Source organism: Saprolegnia parasitica, assembly GCF_000151545.1.
Source record: "Saprolegnia parasitica CBS 223.65 unplaced genomic scaffold supercont2.56, whole genome shotgun sequence".
In the NCBI taxonomy this organism is placed as follows: domain Eukaryota; phylum Oomycota; class Saprolegniomycetes; order Saprolegniales; family Saprolegniaceae; genus Saprolegnia; species Saprolegnia parasitica.
The window spans coordinates 145,495-163,877 of NW_012156450.1; the positions used below are offsets into that span (position 1 = coordinate 145,495).

General features: G+C 58.6%; 10 protein-coding genes across 10 annotated transcripts; 6 read left to right on the forward strand and 4 right to left on the reverse strand.

Annotated features, from left to right (window-relative positions):
• Positions 1-562: 562 nt before the first annotated feature.
• SPRG_09896 (hypothetical protein) lies at positions 563-1,075 on the forward strand. The gene has a single exon (XM_012349642.1). It carries the CDS (start codon positions 574-576, stop codon positions 1,057-1,059), a length of 486 nt encoding a protein of 161 aa, XP_012205032.1. The 5' UTR covers positions 563-573; the 3' UTR covers positions 1,060-1,075.
• Positions 1,076-2,358: 1,283 nt separating this feature from the next.
• On the reverse strand, positions 2,359-3,499 carry SPRG_09897 (hypothetical protein). The gene is made up of 3 exons (XM_012349643.1): positions 3,309-3,499; positions 3,126-3,256; positions 2,359-3,080 (listed from the first exon to the last, which is right to left on the reverse strand). The coding sequence occupies exons 1-3, from the start codon at positions 3,470-3,472 to the stop codon at positions 2,440-2,442; spliced, it is 936 nt and encodes a 311-aa protein (XP_012205033.1). The 5' UTR covers positions 3,473-3,499; the 3' UTR covers positions 2,359-2,439.
• A 985-nt stretch (positions 3,500-4,484) lies between these two features.
• On the forward strand, positions 4,485-5,753 carry SPRG_09898 (cysteine synthase). Its single transcript, XM_012349644.1, has 4 exons — positions 4,485-4,957; positions 5,006-5,143; positions 5,190-5,410; positions 5,457-5,753. Exons 1-4 carry the CDS (start codon positions 4,531-4,533, stop codon positions 5,688-5,690), a joined length of 1,020 nt encoding a protein of 339 aa, XP_012205034.1. The 5' UTR covers positions 4,485-4,530; the 3' UTR covers positions 5,691-5,753.
• Positions 5,606-7,813, reverse strand: SPRG_09899 (AUR protein kinase; the record flags this gene model as incomplete). Its single annotated transcript, XM_012349645.1, has 8 exons — positions 5,606-5,847; positions 5,894-5,949; positions 6,004-6,231; positions 6,282-6,506; positions 6,556-6,621; positions 6,675-6,789; positions 6,844-7,698; positions 7,749-7,813. The coding sequence occupies 8 exons, from the start codon at positions 7,811-7,813 to the stop codon at positions 5,721-5,723; spliced, it is 1,737 nt and encodes a 578-aa protein (XP_012205035.1). The 3' UTR covers positions 5,606-5,720.
• Positions 7,814-8,173: 360 nt separating this feature from the next.
• SPRG_22253 (hypothetical protein) lies at positions 8,174-10,382 on the forward strand (the record flags this gene model as incomplete). Its single annotated transcript, XM_012349687.1, has 12 exons — positions 8,174-8,230; positions 8,280-8,332; positions 8,379-8,445; positions 8,495-8,722; positions 8,770-9,345; positions 9,391-9,582; positions 9,629-9,703; positions 9,746-9,832; positions 9,881-9,988; positions 10,035-10,088; positions 10,137-10,232; positions 10,287-10,382. 12 exons carry the CDS (start codon positions 8,174-8,176, stop codon positions 10,380-10,382), a joined length of 1,689 nt encoding a protein of 562 aa, XP_012205077.1.
• Positions 10,383-11,015: 633 nt separating this feature from the next.
• On the reverse strand, positions 11,016-13,307 carry SPRG_09901 (hypothetical protein; the record flags this gene model as incomplete). The annotated part of the gene is made up of 6 exons (XM_012349646.1): positions 11,016-11,024; positions 11,050-12,246; positions 12,297-12,680; positions 12,728-12,854; positions 12,910-13,030; positions 13,076-13,307. 6 exons carry the CDS (start codon positions 13,305-13,307, stop codon positions 11,016-11,018), a joined length of 2,070 nt encoding a protein of 689 aa, XP_012205036.1.
• A 476-nt stretch (positions 13,308-13,783) lies between these two features.
• On the forward strand, positions 13,784-14,393 carry SPRG_09902 (hypothetical protein). The gene has a single exon (XM_012349647.1). It carries the CDS (start codon positions 13,827-13,829, stop codon positions 14,334-14,336), a length of 510 nt encoding a protein of 169 aa, XP_012205037.1. The 5' UTR covers positions 13,784-13,826; the 3' UTR covers positions 14,337-14,393.
• Positions 14,394-14,747: 354 nt separating this feature from the next.
• On the forward strand, positions 14,748-15,422 carry SPRG_09903 (hypothetical protein). Its single transcript, XM_012349648.1, has 4 exons — positions 14,748-14,838; positions 14,890-14,989; positions 15,037-15,189; positions 15,257-15,422. The coding sequence occupies exons 1-4, from the start codon at positions 14,788-14,790 to the stop codon at positions 15,337-15,339; spliced, it is 387 nt and encodes a 128-aa protein (XP_012205038.1). The 5' UTR covers positions 14,748-14,787; the 3' UTR covers positions 15,340-15,422.
• On the reverse strand, positions 15,367-16,664 carry SPRG_09904 (hypothetical protein; the record flags this gene model as incomplete). The annotated part of the gene is made up of 6 exons (XM_012349649.1): positions 15,367-15,620; positions 15,671-15,737; positions 15,792-15,860; positions 15,911-16,249; positions 16,300-16,458; positions 16,509-16,664. 6 exons carry the CDS (start codon positions 16,662-16,664, stop codon positions 15,457-15,459), a joined length of 954 nt encoding a protein of 317 aa, XP_012205039.1. The 3' UTR covers positions 15,367-15,456.
• A 621-nt stretch (positions 16,665-17,285) lies between these two features.
• On the forward strand, positions 17,286-18,374 carry SPRG_09905 (hypothetical protein; the record flags this gene model as incomplete). The annotated part of the gene is made up of 5 exons (XM_012349650.1): positions 17,286-17,439; positions 17,483-17,589; positions 17,634-17,718; positions 17,769-18,059; positions 18,109-18,374. Coding segments are annotated over 5 exons (903 nt in total), but the record flags the coding sequence as incomplete, so codon positions are not given.
• Positions 18,375-18,383: the final 9 nt, after the last annotated feature.

An 18,383-nucleotide genomic window follows, 5' to 3' on the forward strand; every position in this document is an offset into this window, starting at 1 on the left:
GCCCGTGCGACGGCTTGGTGTCATGGAGGCGACTCGGGCCGAAGCTTGAAGCCGTGTCGCGCCCGCAACGCATTTGCATACTGGAAACAGTACTAGCCGCTGTACATGGTACTATCTAAGATTGTCGCTGGAATAGAAGCACGTCGTGCCCATAGAAGGCGGCGGCCGTCTCTCAAGGTCGCGCGTTGTCGGCGGAGATCGCAATGGTACTTGCAGACTGCAATGGGATTGGCGCGCGCGGCGCCAATCAGCGGTGTGCAATGCGGGCCATTTTAGCCAATCCGACCGCGATGCACGCTGCGCTGGCATAAAAAGCGGCGTGGGAGCTATCACTCCTCAATGCAGCATTCCCGACGACATAGATCGTTGAAGCTGCCGCTGGCGTGCTGCGCGTCGCACACAAGACCGCGGCTGCAGAGAGCGGACGCACTCAGATCGTTGACGTGCACGCTACGTTCGAAAATCTCATATATACACCATTTCGCGAGTTACTCACAGACATGCAATAGTGTGGTCAAAAAGCACGGTATTCGTGTACGACGTGAATTACTGTCATTTTAGAGCTTCGAGAACATGACCGACGACGAGGTGCTCGCCAAGGACCGCGCCGAGCACCCCGAGTGCACCTACGCGACGAGCCTCTCAACCGCCTGCCGCAGCGTCAATGGCGATCGCACGTGCGAGACGATCCGCAAGATCTTTCGCTGCTGCCCGGGCAAACCAAAAGAACTCATCATCAACTCGAGCACCAAGGAAGAAGGCGCCGAGGACAACGACGCTGTCGCTGACGACCCGTTCCGCCACTTTGGCCCTCGCCGACGTGACGGGCCGGCCTCCTCGATGGGCGACGATCCGTTCGAGGCCATGGACGGCCTCTTCCGCGGTATGATGGGCGGCCCGTTCGGAGGCACTTTTGGCGGCTTTGACCAGATGCCCCGACCGCCGCAGCACGAGACGCCGCCGCACCACGGCTACGAACGCCCGCGGGCACCGCGGCGCCAGGCCCCACCGCAGAAAGATGTATTCGACGGCTTTGACGGTCGCGTGGAAGAAATCTAGCCTTCATTATGCCATGTACCTCTGCTGTTTTTGTAGCGTGTCTCTGCTGGGGATCGCAGCCTAGTACAGAGTACACACTCATTATGTGCATCAGCTCAGCGCGACGCTGCCTCTCTTCTCGGTTGCGCGTTGTTGTGGCGGGTAGGACGGTGGCTGCAACGCTGGGAAAACGAAAGACCAAGGTGCGTCGCAGCTGCGTTCTGCGTTCACATTTGCTTGGCCTTTCCAGTGACGCGTGTCGCGACCACTTGGAACTTGACGAAAGCCTCGGGCGACGCTGGCAGCTGCGCCAGGTGGAGTTTTGGTGTGGCATCCTCCGCCAGCAGCCGCCACCAGGCATAGAACTCCGTCTCGGGTGGCTACTGCGCTCTGAATATTTCGCTTCGAGGCAGTGGGCGATGTACTTGCTCCAGCGCTCCTATCGCTGTTGGCAAGAGAAGCTCTGTAGGTTTGTGCTGGGCTTGAATTTTACACCATTGATGTCGAAACGGTTCGAGTTTTATATCACTTAAATAGTGTTTTTGGTAAGTGGGATGTTGCATTGCATGTGATCCTTGCACACTATTTCGACACCATGACATTCGATATTTTGGCGTGCGGCAGTTGATCGTGCTGAGTCCATCTTGCACCTTGTCTGCAAGAGAACCATCAACGTTTGTTGTTGTAGTAAGTAAATATGGAAGCGGCTACCGGGTATCGAAGCGATGCCAACGAGAGATTCGCTTGAGAAACCCAACGACGCAGTTCAGCAGCAAGGAGAGATGATCGTTCAGCTCAGCCGCGAGCTGAGATTCCACGACGGCTCCATTCTACATTCGATCGATACAACATGGAATGAGCAAACCAACCAACGTCCGTTGGAAGCTCTGCGCAGCTCGGCGCCAGTACCGGTATTGGGCAACAACGAGGTCGAGTCCGCCAGCGTGACGAGCAACAATCGCCTCGGTCACGTCTCCTCCACCCGGGAGCTGTCATTGCGCACTGAAAACTTTTCAGTGCGCTACGTCAAGGAAAAGACTTTTCAGTGAAAAGTCTCGTCCTTGACGTCCACCACCCAGTGGATCGGAGCCTGACCAATCAACGAGCTCACCGAACGACGAGCTCACGCAACGACCAGCTCGCAGTCGATACGAAAGTAAGTACAAGCTCATCCACGCTGCATCCAACTCACAGGCGGAGACTTCCACCACGGTGCATCATGACGAGTCACATCATCACGTGCTCCAACGACTCGACGACCGAGCACTGGTACACGGTTGTTTACGGCTTAGGATGGCGTCTCCGCAACGACGACAATATGTCGGCAAGGTTTCTTGGTTGGACTAGACTAGTACGTAGCATCGCATTGTTCTTCTATACTATACTTCTGCAACTGTAAAATCATTCCGCATCGGCTGTGGTCCACGTCAAGACGGACGGCAGCGAGAAGCTCGTGTCGGACGCGCCTTCGTCCTTGATGGCCACGCGCTCGGGCAAAATGCGAAACTTCGTGCAGCGTTTTGAGCGCGGCCGGCCGACGCGCGACGTGACCTTGAGCTTCGTTACGGGCGACGGCGTGCAAAAGCCCATGCGCGGTCGGCTCATCGGCTTGGTCGGCTTGGTCGGCGATGCACACACGATTTGCAGCGTCACGGGTTGCTGCAGCCGCCGACTTAGCGCTTTGGCGAGCTTTTGTCGGCGACGGCGCGACGGCTCGTGCTTGTCCAGCGCCAGCAGCCGCGCCCGGAACGAGGCGGGTTCAAAATGGAGGCCCGGAATGCCACACTGGGAGGCGATCGTGACGTTGTCGGGGCAGTCGTCGATGAGAAGCACGTCGCAGCTCTTGATGGCTTCGTGCAGGATAAAGTAGTTGGCAGGATCTGCCTGCTGGGACTTGCAAGCGGCGAGGCCCGCCGAGACGACGTACGAGACTTTGCTCTTTCGGTCGAGACGCAGGTGATGCGCATCGATACCGGTAAACGCCTCGGCGTCCGATGCGTGGATCGTCCACGAACTGTCGTTGCAGCGAAGGAGGATCTTGTCTAGAAACGATGAGGTCCAAAGCGCTATGTAAAGAAGCGAAGTACCGGCAACAGACGGGTCAAAGCACAGCTGCAAGACCGCTTCAATGAGCTCGCGCTGCGGCGAAAAGGTCACGAGCGCCACGGTGAGTTGGCTCTTCTCGGTCAAGAGCGGGCAGAGGTACCGAAAGTAGGCCCTGCAATATGCGCCATTACGATGGAATCGGCATGAGCTCAAGTCGTGCGTACCGGACGTGGAGCGCAAGGTCGGCGGCCGACTGCGACCACTCGCCGTTGGTGTGCACCTTGACGAATGTCGCATCAAAGTCGATACAGACGAGGCGACAGCCCATTTCAGCGAGCGTCTCGACGGTCTCCTGGGCCAAGCGCGCAGCGACATGGTCGTCTTCCATGTCGTGCTCGTCGTCCGTCTCCAAGACCGGGTCCTCTGCGTAGTACATGGGGGGGTCCATGTGGGGCGAAGCACGGACCTAGTCGTCGCCGGTCCATGAGCCATCGCATGCCATGGCGGAGCGCTACGCCGATGCGTTGCATGCGCAGGCGGCGACAGCCAGGCGCATGCGAGACAGCCATCGCCGGCGAGCAGCTCGGGTCCTATTGTCGTACCGAGGGTCGTCGTCCGCGTCGTCGCCAATGCGAAATTGCGCCCGTACCGTTTGAATATTCGCTTTTCAGCCAATGAACGGGCAGTTGCGGTGATATTTTATTATATAGCTTGGCGACTCTATGTGAAGCGACGAGGACGCTATAAAAATACCTTCGCGCCATACCAGACAAGGAAGTTTGAACCGAGCAGACTGCCGTCGAATACTTTACGAGTGCTACTATCCATCGATCCATCTATCTATCCATTCATCGATCGAGTTGAATGGAGCTCAAGGGAGACCCCATGCTGCGACCGGATTCATGTAAGTCCCGGTAGCGTTGAGTCACAAAAATAAATGCTTGCAGGCGACGACGCCCTCACTGCCGAGCTCGAGCTTCTACCTCGACCCAAAATGCTGCGAAGCAGACTCTCACTTGGTGCCCATGCTTGTCGTCGGTCGTATATTGGTGACGCCGGACTCGGTAGTTCGAGCTCAAACAGTAGACGCTGGCACTACTAGTACTGCACTTCTGCAGTTGTACGCCGGCGGCAGACGAGTCACACACACTACATCGACCTCCATCTCGCAGTGCTATGCATGCGGCTTCATGCGCTGCCACGTCACGCAGCGGAGCAGTCTGATGTGCAGGAGGAAATATTGCTCCAAACTGCCGCCACCATTGGCCATCGCCTCACACTCAGCAACGCGAGCAGCATGCACGAGATAAAAGCCAGCGGCGTATCGTCCAATGCATCCATGACGGACTACTGCATGCCTCTGGCGAAGACTCGAACGCGCAGGAGCTCTTGCTTGATCAACTTCAAGTTTCCGCGGCCTCGTATCCGGATCAAAGTCGGATCAGCATGACGTCGGGCATCACGCGAGGCTTCCTCGGCGCTGTGGGACGGACGCCGTTGATCAAGCTCGGGTCGCTGAGCGCGCTCACGGGCTGCAACATCCTCGCCAAGGCTGAGTTCATGAACCCCGGTGGGTCCGTCAAGGACCGGGCGGCGCTCTACGTGGTCGAGGACCAAGAGAAGGCCGGGCTCCTCTTGCCAGGGGGCACGGTCGTCGAGGGCACGGCCGGCAACACGGGCATTGGCCTTGCCCACGTCTGCGCCGCCAAGGGCTACCACTGCGTCATCTACATGCCGGACACGCAGAGCGCCGAGAAGATCGAGGCGCTGCGCATTCTCGGCGCCGACGTCCGCCCGGTGCCCGCAGTCCCGTTCACCGACCCGCGCAACTACAACCACCAGGCCCGCGCATACGCCGAGAGCGTACCCAACGGTATTGCATCTTCCTAGCGTCTTCCTTCGTGGACATGTATGAGCCTAGCGGTATGGACCAACCAGTTTGACAACGTCGCCAACCGACGCGCCCACTACGAGACGACTGGCCCCGAGATCTTTGCGCAGACGCAAGGCGACGTCGACGCCTTCACGTGCGCCACGGGCACCGGTGGCACGCTCGCAGGTGCGTCCGAATACAGTCGAAGTTGATGCGTAGCATCCTTTCCCAGGCACGGCGCTGTATCTCAAGGAGCGCAAGCCGAGTGTTCGCATCGTGCTGGCCGACCCGCCCGGCAGTGTGCTGTACCGCCACGTGCTCGACAACGTCCTCGAGCGCCAAGGCACGGGCAGCATCACCGAAGGCATCGGCCAAGGGCGCGTGACCGACAACCTCCGCGGTGCGCCGATCGATGACGCGGTGCACATTGAGGACCACCGGTCGATCGAGATGGTGATTTACGACCAAGGTCACCAGCGTTCATCCAAGAGAGTTTTAGGTCTACCGGCTGCTCAAGGACGAAGGAATTTTTGTCGGCGCGTCGTCGGGGCTTAACGTGACGGCGGCCGTCGATGTCGCGAAGGCCATGGGTCCCGGCCACACCATCGTCACGATCCTCTGCGACAGTGCTGCGCGGTACCAGTCTCGGCTCTTCAGCCGCTCGTGGCTCGATGCCAAAGGACTGCTCGAGGCCGTGCCCGTCGACTGCCGTGCGCTCGTGTCGCTGCCGTGATCCCATTACTGGATCTTATCGTCTCGAGTTCTATCGAAAAGGACGAAGCCACTCGTGTTGCAGTGTGTCATCGAGCGACCGCCGGAGCTCCACGGGACGGAGGAGGCCATGCACAAAGTCTTTGGCCGTCGTCGACAGCGTTGGGCTTGCAAACAGTCTACAGACACCATGACATGCCACATCGTTCGGAACGGTCGTGGTACAGTGGGAAAGGCGGACAGTCTTGGTCGCACCAAGCACTGATTTTCGCAAACACGTCCTAGACAGCGCAAGATATGTGATGGACGAATGCACACATTTCGGCAGGTCGTACGTCGCCGTGGAACGGGGTTTGGCCAAGGAGGAGCTCGTACGCAAGGACGCCGAGGCTCCAAATGTCAACTTCGCAGCCGTACTCGCCGCGACACACGATTTCGGGGCCCATGTACTCGGGCGTGCCACAAAACGTCCGGCGACGCGAGTCGGGCGGCGGCGCGTGGGCAGCGAGGCCAAAGTCGGCCACCTTGATGCCACCTTCGGGGCCGAGCAAAAGGTTGTCCGGCTATATCATCAACGGACATGTATCTATGTACCAATTGGGGAAGCGCGTACCTTGATGTCGCGGTGGATCACGTGTCGCTCATGAAGGTACTTGAGCGCGCACGCGACCTGATAAATATAGTGGGCGGCCGTCGCCTCGGGAAACGTGCCCGTTGGTTGGTCGGCCAGAAGCTTCTGGAGCGTGCCCCGGGGCGCGTACTCGAGGATCAAGTACAGGAGCGTGTCGTCGTGAAAGTGGCCGTACAAGCGCAGGATGTTGGGGTGCAACAGGCGCGACTACCCGACCCCACGTGAGTTCCGGCATCCATAAAGTCTTCGATCGTACCTGAATCGCCACCTCCATTTTCAGGCTCTGCATGCCTGCGTCGTCAAGACGGAGCTTGGTCAAGACCTAATGAGGACATGTACGTACTTGAGACCACGGGAATGGAGAGAAAATGTAACCTTGAGTGCGACTTCCTTCTCGGTGGCGGTCCTTTGTCGGGCCAAGTAGACGTAGCCAAATTTGCCAAAGCCAAGCTTCTTGTCTGTAAACTTAAAGTCGTCGCGCGTCCACTTTCTACATGTGGCATCGTTGTACAACATGCTGGATGGAAGAAGGACGTGGATATACCGCGTGCGCTGGGCAAGCATGACCGACGGCGCGTCCAGGGATTGCCGCTCGATGGACGAGCGGCTCAGGGACGTCCGGCGTGCCAAACCTGTAAAGGCTGGACGGCTTTGCCACAGCGAAGGCTGCGCGGTCGACTCGCCACTGCTCGAGCGCGACTCGGGTCGGTTGTCACTGCTCTCGTCTGAATCGCTATCTTGGTGCGTTGCAAGCACGCGGAGAGGGCCGGCACCGAGGTTGGAGACGCGACGATGGTGCGGCATGAGCGGGTTGGCCACGGACGCCCGTCGATCTTCCTCCTGGGTCATGGGCTTGGGTCGAAGCTGATCCATGCTGACACGTCGCTGGATGACGGATGGTGCGGGAGGGGCCACAAAGGACGGGGTTGGTGTGTTTGGTGATGCTACCTTGGGGGGTCCTGTCGTTGACGAGGACGACGACGTTGACAAGCGCTTGCGCTCAAACGACTTGGTCAACGACGTCGATGGCGACGGCGTTGATCCGCTCGAGAGCCGCCGCAATGGCGACGAGATGGCAGCAGATGTTTGCCGGGGCGCGCTTCGGTAGACGTCTGTTGACGAGGAAGATGCGCCCGACGAACGCGAGAACGATCCAGATCTGGCAGGGGCGCCGCTAACAACGGCGGGCAGCGCAGGCTCGGCAACGATGGCCACTGCGACGACGGGCGTTGCATCGTCCTTCGTCTGGCGCACGTTGGCCGAGGGTACGCTCGCCTTCTCGATGGACGGGGCCGGTTGCGCTGTCTTGGACGACTTGGCCACGAGCACCTTGGGTCGCGCTAGCTTCGCTGGCCCGAGATTCCTCGCCGGGACCTGCTTCTTGGACGGAGGAGCGGCCCTACATGGAGCGCGATCCGTGAGGTAGACGCAAGCAGCATATTCGCGTACCGGTTCCGCGCGGCCTCCTCCCGCTTCCGCTTCTGCTCCCTCCACGCCTGGAGCTTGGCCTCCATGTCCAGGGTTCAAAGTCTGGCAATTTTACCGCCACCTTTTTAAATTGCAGACAGACCATACAAACAACGAATGAGTTTGTTTTTTCAATTTTAACCAATCAGCGTTGAGAATGGACCCTTTCGGCAAAGATCAAGCCGCGCTTGGCGCCACGCCGGCGCAAGTCTAGTTAGTCGAGACAGTAGTAGAACCATGGGTCGTGGAGGCTGACGAGGTGGCCTGTGTTCATGGCGATCGAGTCGATTTAGCGTATTAGTCGACTAGACTAGATGGACAACATGTCATTGACAACAGGACAGCTTTGAGGCGCGATTTTGGTGTCAACTTGCAAGTAAAATAGTCGGTCGAGCTCCAACTGCGCCATGATGAAGCTCCAGATCCCATTCCTCGTCACGACAGCGTCCTCGGAAGACGATGAAGTACGCACGTCTCTTCCAGTATCTGACTGTGTACCAACGATGGCGGTAGCACCCGTCAATTCACCTTCAGTCGTCGACGTCGCACGGGTGGCAGTCCTCCAAGTGCGATATATCGACGTCGATACCACGTTAACACAAGCATGCGTAGGCTGTGCGAATACCCGCAGGAGCTCGTGCTCATGGTCAACCACGGCCACGGCGTCCGCGTCTCCAAGGTCCGTCGTTCCTTTGCCGTCCTCGGTGTTTGCATGACGGTTCATCCAGTGCCAAGTGCTCGTGCACCAGACCAAGATTCCGTCCCGCATTGACGTGCAGATCAAACCCCGGCTTGACGCTGCCTTTGCACTGCTGGGGTACGTGGCGCTCGACTCGAACGTCGCGACGCAGTACAACGCCCGCGAGCTCAAGACGATCTTGATCGACCGCGACGTCGCGTACCTCAAGCTCGTGCTGCGCAGCTGCCACCGGAATCGCCTCAACGTCTTTGACCAAGTATGTCCATGGCCCTTGCGTATGCGCATCTTCCAACCATTCGACAGGTCGGTCTTGTCTCGGTGGTGTTGTACGGCCAAACCGCAGTGGACCCGCAGAGCCCCAAGAAACTCAAGGCGACCCTGTCTCTCAACCCCGTGCAACGACCAAGTAGTCGCAACGATGCACACTACGACGGCTTTGCAGTGCCGCACCCAACGCAACGAGGGGTTCGTGTCTCGCTGCGCGAGGTCCTCGACCACCTTCGACGGTCGCGCCAAATGTGCGTCGACGCCCACGACTATGCCCTGGCCAAGACGCTCAAGGGCCACGAAGATACGTGCGCCATGTATGCCCAGTCGCTCCAGCAGCTCCAGAGCCAAAAGTGCACTGTCGTCGCCAACGAGGACTTTGAGGCGGCGACACTTCTCAAACTCGAGATGGACGCAGTGCTAAGCAACGTCGCGGGCCTCTTGGCAATGGCGCTGAGCGCTGTGCCCGACACCCCCGCCCTCCCAAGCCCCAAACGGACGACGACCATGCCGGCGTTGGTGACCCGCCGCCCGGAAACGAACGCCACGCGCCCCCTCTCGGCGATTGAAAAGACACAAGACGCCGAGCCACTGCCACCAGACTTTCTCACCGTGTGTGCTATTGGTGCTAAAACCTTTGTACGACATGTTGGGTAGGCGTCCGAGGCGATTCTTGCGGCCGTCTGTCCGCTGCGCGTACTTGCAGAAGCATGCAGCTCTCACGCCCACCTACGCGACCGAAGTCTGCCCCAGCTAATGACGATCTTTGAGCACATGGCGCCCGACGCACTTCCTGGCACTGTCTACCTTGCGTGGTTGGGCGTTGGCTGCGTCTCGCCTTTGGAACACGTATGTGCCGATGTGGGCAGGCAATGAAAGCAACCGTGTCGTCCAGGTGGTGGCGGTGGCCACGCGGCTGCTGGTGCTGCTTGTAGGTCGACTTCGCGACGTTGATGGCTTTTTGCAGGCGGTAGGAACGTTCCTTGGTGACTTGAAGCTCAAGTGCGTGTAGTTGCCTGACGTTCTCGCACAACTGCTGCATCGCTTGGGCGATGGCTCCAGCGCCATCCGCAACCTCGCGGCCAGCGCGCTTCTTCAGGTCTTGGATCCATACCATTGGCGGTGTCTCGAACGTGGTGTGTCGTAGCTGGCCCAGCCGTCGCACGTCGACGCACCCGTCGTTGTGGCTGCCATTAAAGACTACGTTGAGCAAACTGCCAGTGTTCACTGGCGTGTCCTCTACGGGCTCTTGCGGGTTGTTATATCATCCCCCTTCCTCTTCTATGGAGTTGAGTACGTAGCTTTCGACCATGCTACTCGGTGACTTCCATAGCGTCACAAGCAACGACCTGACTGTGCGATCGATCGCCCCGTGCGAGCGCTGAGCCGTCCATTGTGTGTAGGTACTGATGCCCTTTTTTTCGCGCCACAGTGCCTTTGGCCATGCTGTGCAGCAAGTGGCCGACGCCGCCGACCAGCTGGTTGTCACGATCTACCACGTACTCGTACACGGGCGAGAAGAAAGCAGATTGGATTGATGTCTCTGCCTGTAGGAGCTCGGAAGCGCCTGTGTCGAACCTTTCTTGGATGCCAACGAGTGCGCCCGCTACGAAGCGCTGGTGCTCGACGAGTGGGGCCCACCCCATTGACATCGACTGCAGTAGTAGCAACGACGAAGCGTCCTTTGTCCGCTAGAGCAACAGCACTTTGTTAGGAGATTCTACACCCTTTTTTATCCGGTGTTTCTTTCGACGACGCCTTGCGTGCTTTAGTGACGACTTGATCGACGACCTTGAGTGTACCGATCTTGTCTTCGGCGGTGATCTGCTGCGGTGACTTGGTCGATACCTCGTTGGTTGGTGTGACTTGGTTCTTCTTGACCGACTTGGCGTCCTTGGCTGGCTCGTTTGGCTTGGCGACGACGCTGGTTTCCGGGAATACGACGCTATTTTCCGCTACGACGCTGCTTTCGACGGTACCTGCGGTCGCAGAGGAAGGTCGACCCTCGTCATCTCGCATTGGCAGCACGGGCGTTGACGCTGGATCGGCGATGAAAGGAATCGGAGCGTCCTTGGCTCCGGCGTCCGGTCGGCGCACGTCAGAGCCTGTTGTCGGCGCCATGGTCCTCGCCTCGGATGCTAGCGCCATCAGGACGGGAGGCTGCTCGACTTGTGTGTCGCCTGTAGCAAGCTCTTCTGGCTCGAAAGGCGCGACAAGCTGTGTCGTCGCAGTGTCTTTTGGCTGGACGACAGGTCCTTGCCGCGACGCAAGGGCCATACTTGCTAGTACGTCTGGCGCGCATACAGTTGGGAGCACGAGCTCTTGGTTGGACGGCACTTGATTACGCTCTCGCCGCTTCTCCACGCTGCCAACGAACGCGACGGACCCTTTCTGGAGCCGTGTGTCAAAGCCGTCGAGAGACTTTTCGTCGAGGACATAAGTGCGCAGCTGCGTCGGCAAGCCATGCAGTCGTGCATACGTCTCGACATGCGCTGTGAGCCGGTGGAGCTCCATCGTGTCAAAGGGGAATTTGCGAAACAGTGGCACGTGGGCCTCCACTTCGAGCGAGACCGCGAGCGCGTCCTGTTGCGACAGCGCCGAGAGGAGCGTGAGGCACTCGAGAGCGGTGCCGCTCACATCCGCACTCGCATCGTTCACATGCGCCTTCATATAAAATTGCATCTCGGCCATGAGCGGCTTGTTCTTGGGTAGCGGAATGTCGGCCGCGGCAAACGTGTAGAGCAGATCCTGCAGACACTTGAGGCCGAGGAGCGTCTCAAAGGTCGACGCTTCCGCGTGTTGCGTGCTCTGCCACGTCGCCTCCAAGACGACGTCGGCGATATGGCGCTGCTGCACGAGGAAGCGCAGCGTCCGAATGCACTCTTCTCGTAAGAGCGTGTTGAACTTGGCGCAAAAATGCAATAGTTGGCGGGTGATGGAGTGCACGAGCGGCCGCAAGACGCCGCGTCGAAGGCCGTAGGTGCCAAACGAAGACGTCGCCTCACTGGGCTTCTCGAAGATGGAGCGCACGAGATGCAAGAGCGCGAGGATGACGGGCACCGAGCTATCGTGCAGAAGGATCGCGTCGAGGTAGACGCTGTACATCTCGTAGAGTGTCTCGGTGTCAAAGGTGGGCAGTAGCACGGCGATGTGCTGCTCGGCAATCTCGACACACGCCCGCCGCACGCGCCAGTTACTGTGGACGCTGGCGTGGACAAAGACGGCCCCAAACATCGTGTTGAGAAAGCTTGTCGTCGCCGGTAGTAGCGCCGGCCGAGACACCGTCGTGTCACTGCCCTTGACGGGGCTATGGCCTGGGTCGTCACGAAGCCAGGCGCGAATTGCCAGATCAAAGATCGACTCCATGCCATGAGCGCGATCGGGATCGACATCCTTTGGCACGTCACGGGCCAACTCGTCTTGCGCTTGAGCTTGAGGTGGTGGTGAGGGCTGGCAGCTTGCAAAGGCACTTGCGATCGCTCGCTCGCGGGTCGTATGTAGCGCCGCCATGGCCTAAGACACCGAGATCGAACCATGAACTACGATATGGAGGGTGCATTTACCTCATGGTAGGTCAGCGCTGCGTCGTAATCTTCGTTGCCAATCGCGGCCGTTTTGAGCCGGGATAGTGACTGCATTTGCTGTCCGAGACTCGAGAGCGACCGAATGTGCTCGGTTAAGATCTGCGCGTCAGCGTACGCTTCACTGGCGATGCAGTCGGCCTTGACGAGGAGGACGCTCGCGATGGCCTTGCGCGTGTACTCGTCGACCGCAGCCGGCGGCGCGCCAAGGTCGGTCACCACGTCCATGGGCACACCCGTCTCAAGAAGCGCGCGCTGGATGGACGCCATCGAGACCTTTCGAGCCACGGTGGCTTGTGCTCTCGTTTCGTTCCCAGCAGGCTGCGTCATCTCGACACCGAGCAGATCCAGCTGCATGATGGCCACCTACGTAGTACGGCATAAAGAAATGCAAGGGCATCGGATGAATGGACCTGGTTGTAGACATTTCTGGAGCGGGGACCGTGGAGAATGAGCTTGAGCACGTTCAGCGGTTCGTGGACGTCGACGCGCATTTCCTCGGCGCCGTCCACCGACGTGGCTTCGCGCCACTCGACCGTGCTACGCAAATACTAAGGAGAACGAAATAGTTGTTCATATCGAGTAGGATTGATACCAGAGGGGTCGGCAGTCGGTGCTAAAGTACACGTGCAGCGGCAGGTCGTCGCGGGCCTCGGGCGAGGCCATGTCGAGATAATGCGACGCCACAACCGAGTCGTCGCCAATCAGGAGCTCCACTACCAAGATGCAATAATTGGCTGGTTTCCGATTATTGCAAGTACCTCTGGAGGGCGCGTACGCGCTGTGTGTTGCGATGCGGATCGTCTTGATGTAGGCGCGCTGGGGCAAGCAGAGACCGAGCTCCTGCGGGTAGCTGCACGACTTGGCCGAGACCCACTCCAAGCCTGTCGGGGCTTGGTTGGCCACGCGGCAGTAGTCGTCAATAGGGCTTGGGTACGACGGCGACCTGTCCATGGACGAGGCATGCACACGCTCGTGGCGCACCCGCGACATTGGCATCTTGCGCTAAGACGGTCGGTCGTTTCAGATGCGGCCGCCGTCGCTATTCCTATTCTGGCACTAGACGACCCTGCAGTAGGACAGCGCGGTGCCAAACGTGCCTCTGTCTCTCAATTGTGGCAGGCGTGTGCGAGATACTCTTACCTCGGTGAGCTTGCTCCTCCTACGCGCTTATTTGTTCAAGCGCGACACCTTAAGCGTCCGAACTTGGTTTCCGTGGTCTCGAGAGGTACTCAGGACGCAGATATCTCTTGTCTCATTTCTATCGCAAATCCAATGCTGTCGTAGCGAAGGCATGCATCGAAACTAGGTCGCCTTTGGATCGAGCCGGAGACTTGCTTGTCATTAATACCTGCCATAATGCATATCCATCGTCAGAGTATATATTGCTAGAGGTGAAATCGGCGTCGCTGATTGGTGGTTATTCGGACAATTGGGATTTTTGGCTGGTTGGCAGGAATGGCTGTTGGAGATTTTTTCAGTGTGTCATTTTGATATTGCAGCACCCGTAAGATGCGTATCCACACGTGCTACTTCTGCTCGAGCCCCGTGTACCCTGGCCATGGCATGGCCTTTGTCCGCAACGACTCGAAGGTCTTCCGCTTCTGCCGCTCCAAGTGCCACCGCAACTTCAACCGCAAGCGCAACCCGCGCAAGGTCAAGTGGACCAAGGCCTTCCGCAAGGCGGCCGGGAAGGAAATGGCGCTCGATACGACGTTCGACTTCGAGAAGATTCGCAACCGCGCCGTCAAGTACGACCGCGACCTCGTCGGCGCGACGCTCCACGCGATGGCGCGCGTGCAGCAGATCAAGGAGAAGCGCGAGGCTGCGTTCTACAAGAACCGCATGAAGGACTCTAAGGCCAAGCAGAAGGCCCGCGACGTGGCCGAGATCGAACAGAACATCAGCTTGATCAAGCCCGAAATTGTCTTTGCCAAGGAGCGCGCCCAACTGAACGCGGCCGACAACGAGCGCGTGACCAACGCTGTCGGCGGCGACGAAGGCATGGAGATGGAAGACTAAATCTTCGTTTCTAGCCGTGTATTTCATTAATATAGTCTCCATAATTTTGACGCTATGAGGCTACACAGGCTCGGCGTTCTCGACGTCGTGGTCGCTCGGATTGATTCAAGTCGGAGGACGATGATTATGCCTGCGTTGTTGGCGCCAACGCGATGGGGTCGATACAGCCTCCTATATGGTGCGTTGCAGATCCGCACGACCGTATTACCTCTACCCAAATGATCTCTACCTGTGTGCAATCGCATGTGGCTGACCTGTCGAGAACCTGGTTGTTGTCTGCGCCAAGGGTCGCTGTCGTTGCCGCGGGCGTGTTCCTGCTCTCTGGAGCGCCGGAGCAAAGCCGGAGCGACAGTGCCGATTTGTGATTGGTTGAAAATCGAATAATACCAAACGCCGAGCTGATTGGTCGATATCCAAGTTCCCATCGAGCGGCGATAGCGGCAAGTCCACGATGCCCCGGTACTACTGCGACTACTGCGATACCTACCTCACCCACGACTCGGTACCTGCATCTGCGCCGGCGCGCTCTCACCTTCCTCCTCCATGGGCGTAGCAAGCTGGGCGCAAGCAGCACAACCGCGGCTGGAAGCACCGCGAGAACGTCAAGCTCTACTACGAGGCGATTGTCCAAGGCAATGGCGCGACCATGACCCGTACAGCGGCTCGTTTTTCGCATGGCCTCATCGATCTGCACTTGTAGCTGGCGCCTGGCTGCGCCCGGATGCGATGCTGCGTGGCCCGCCGCGGCCGATGATGCCAGTGGGCCTCGTGCGGCCCATGGGCATGCCTGGCATGCCGCCGGGGATGCCTGGGATGCCGCCGCCGGGCATGCCTGCCTATGGCATGCCGCCGGGTCCTATGATGATGCGCCCCCGCCGCAAGGTAGACGTTGGCCTGCTACTGTGACTGACGCCATTTAGGGTTCCCGCCGCGTGGCCCGCCGCCGATGATGCCAATGCACATGCGCCCGCCACCGCCGATGCAGTACCAGCCGCCCCAATAAGACCAGTAGAGTGGAAGAGTAGTGCTTGCTCCCTAAGATCCTCATAACCTTTGATTAACTTAAAAAAGCCACGACAACCCGACCAATGCAGTTTGTACCACACGCACAACGTAGTGTCTACTTGGCGGTCGGCGTCGTTCCGTCCTTCTTGAGAAACATGTTGTATGCGACGGCGAGGATACCGAGTAGAATCACGAGGCAGATGAAGTCCATCATGCACTTGTCGCCGCTGCGACCGACTTGGGCGAGCGTCTTTTTCATTTTGAGATTGAGATTCTCGACTAGGCCAACCTCAATCGTGCCCTCGTCGTTGTCAAACATGCAAGCCTACCGGTCGCTTGGGTATTGTCGATGCGCTCTTCGAGTCCCGTGAGCATCATGTTTTGCTTTTGCAATTCCTAGCCGCATGGACGAGAATAATGCCATGCAAGCATGCCAAGATCATGTCGTACCTCGTTCAAGCCGCGCGCCAAGACCCCGAGCTCCATGACACCGGTGCCGATTTGCTCGACCATCCCATCCTACGGCAATCATGGCTGGAACATGCGAGATAGGACTTGAGGCGTCGTACGATGTGCTGGTCCTTTTGTTCAATCTGAAGCATAATATCGCGGTGTTCGCTCGTCACTTCCTCTTCCTGGTAGCTCGGGCCACCACCGCTTGCATTGTGGACACCGGCGCTGCCACTGGCGGTCCGGTCGGCAAAGCCCGCAAACTCGGTCGTCGTTGTCGCCGACGGGATGCCAAAGAGGGCGGCGCGGTCAAAGCCAAGCCCACCGCCTGGCGCGCGCAAGCCCGGACTGGCCTTGACGTACGCGCTTGAGGCTTGCTCCTTGATGAACGCGAGCTCCGACGTGTACTGGTCCACAAAGTCCTTTCGGATCGCGAGCTCTTCGGGCGAGAATTTGCTCTAGATAGATGGCCATGATCAACCATGTTGCTCCATGACAGCGCCCACACCTTTTTCTTCTTGGTCTCGGCCTCGTAGCACTCGGCCATCTCGGCGAGGTCTTCCTCAACGAGCCGGATGTCGTCGCGTACGCCTTGCTGCTGCTTGATTTTCTCGCGCGGATGTTGTGGCTTCTTGGCCGAGATAGGCTGGGCCATCTCGGTGAGCGACTACGCCACGCATGACCACCTCGCCCATGATGCGGAATGCGTCGTCGTACGATCTTGAGGCCATGAAGCCGGTCGCTGATCTTGATGCGGAGCTCGCCGAAGCGGTCGGCGGCCTTGGCGCGGTCCTTCCGCGTCTCTTGGCCGCCCATCTCGACATTGATGTGGGCGAGCTTCTCGAGGAGCGCGTCGACCTCTCTGCTCGACATGCTGGAGGCTAAAGACGGAATAGCAGCATGGCCGAAACGCTTTGTGTCAAAAAGATTGCAACCCAACGAAACGGACATTAGGTTTTAGTCGTTCTACCTACGGTTAAACAGGTTGAACCGCGAGCTGTACCGAGTCCGAGCATCGTCTTTTGTCTCGTTGCATTCTGGTTATCAAATTGAGCTCACCACCACATCTAAAAAGCTCACAAACTCGGTACCAGTGCCTTGGTGCACATAGACTGTCAAAATCGGAGCTCTTCAAATGGGGTCCTGCAACCTATTGTCACTCGGATACATCAGCACGGTCGTTGTCGTTGAGGGCTGGAGCAAGGTCGCAGCGTTGCTGGTGAAGCATGCGTCTCTCTATGAGTAGAAGAGCCATGGATGCGGTCACCACGAGCGCTATGGTGCTCTCAGGTTCTGGCTGGTATGACCATGGAGGTGATAAAACCGAGTTGAACTCGTTGACGTTTTAGGAGGTTTTCCCTCGATCCGAATTACATAAATAAATTACATATTTTTCCTTGCATAGTCAAATCCAGTGTACATATAAAATAATACAACAAGGACACTGAATTCGGATCCGAACCTCGCATTAGGCCGTGCCAATCATTCTTTCCGATGGCTCCGAAATTGAGCCCGCAGGCGCTGGCGCATCGGCTTCTGACCTTTGCCGACGAGGCGGCGATCACCAAGTTCTTGGCCGAACAGCCCGTTGCATTCGACGAGCCGAACGAGCAAGGCTGCACGCTGCTCATCACCGCCTGCGCCTTTGGTGCGACCTCTGCGCCTCTAGCCGCCTTCTAACACCATGCTAGATCGCGCCGAGCTCTTGCCGTTTCTGGTCGCCAAGACGACCGACTATACGGCCGCGACGCATGGGAATCTCAACAACGTTTTGCACTTTGCCGCCTTGTCGCCGCACGTACGGTACCCGCTGCGCGCCTCCTCGCTCACCAAACAGTGTAGCCGACCGTCATGACGACGCTCTTGGCGGCGAATCCACTTGCGTTCTCGCGGCTTCTCAACACTGGCAACGCCAACGGCGACACTCGTACGCTCTGCATCTTTCTTGCAGGCGCACGTATTGACAGATGCATGTAGCACTCATGGTGGCCTGCACGGCCAAGCACGTCGACGGCGCGTTGGCCTTGCTCGGCAGCGGCGCCGACCCGACGGTCGCCAACCAATCTGGCATTACAGCACTCATGTGCGCCGCCCGCCTCGACGAGACCGAGCCCGATACTGCCGAAGCGAGCTCGCGCGCCTTAGTGACGGCCTTGCTGCCCGGTATGACCGCCAGCGCACTGGACGCAGTCAACAGCACCGGCCAGTCAGCGCTGCACTTTGCAGTCCAGAGCCGCAACACGGCAGTGATCCTCGCGTTGCTCCAAGGTAGTATGCTATTTTTTGTAGTAGTTAGTAAGGTTGAACATGTTTGTAGCGGGCGTCAATGTCGGGCTGCGCACCAAGGACGGCTACACGGCGCTTGAGATCGCGCAGGCCGCGCCGTACTTTGATGCGGATGCGCTTCTCGCGATGGAAGCTGCGTGGAGAGCGCTGGAGGCGCAGCTGGAGGCCGACCTCCTGGCACTCGCCAATGACGAGCCCACGCCGGCGCCGAAAACGTCCAAGAAGAAGAAAAAGGCCGCAAAGAAAGGTGCCAGAGCCACGCCCGCCGCGATCAACGTCGAGCCAGCGACGCCGATCACGTCATCC

Coding starts and splice junctions, on each gene's coding strand:
- SPRG_09902 (XM_012349647.1), top strand. CDS start 13,827: ATGCGTATCCACACGTGCTACTTCTGCTCGAGCCCCGTGTACCCTGGC.
- SPRG_09898 (XM_012349644.1), top strand. CDS start 4,531: ATGACGTCGGGCATCACGCGAGGCTTCCTCGGCGCTGTGGGACGGACG. Junction 4,958..5,005: donor CGCCGAGAGCGTACCCAACG/GTATTGCATCTT, acceptor GTATGAGCCTAG/CGGTATGGACCAACCAGTTT. Junction 5,411..5,456: donor ACCACCGGTCGATCGAGATG/GTGATTTACGAC, acceptor AGAGAGTTTTAG/GTCTACCGGCTGCTCAAGGA.
- SPRG_09896 (XM_012349642.1), top strand. CDS start 574: ATGACCGACGACGAGGTGCTCGCCAAGGACCGCGCCGAGCACCCCGAG.
- SPRG_09897 (XM_012349643.1), bottom strand. CDS start 3,472: ATGGAAGACGACCATGTCGCTGCGCGCTTGGCCCAGGAGACCGTCGAG. Junction 3,257..3,308: donor GACCTTGCGCTCCACGTCCG/GTACGCACGACT, acceptor CGCATATTGCAG/GGCCTACTTTCGGTACCTCT. Junction 3,081..3,125: donor CTTTGACCCGTCTGTTGCCG/GTACTTCGCTTC, acceptor CATCGTTTCTAG/ACAAGATCCTCCTTCGCTGC.
- SPRG_09903 (XM_012349648.1), top strand. CDS start 14,788: ATGCCCCGGTACTACTGCGACTACTGCGATACCTACCTCACCCACGAC. Junction 14,839..14,889: donor CCTACCTCACCCACGACTCG/GTACCTGCATCT, acceptor CCATGGGCGTAG/CAAGCTGGGCGCAAGCAGCA. Junction 14,990..15,036: donor CAATGGCGCGACCATGACCC/GTACAGCGGCTC, acceptor CTGCACTTGTAG/CTGGCGCCTGGCTGCGCCCG.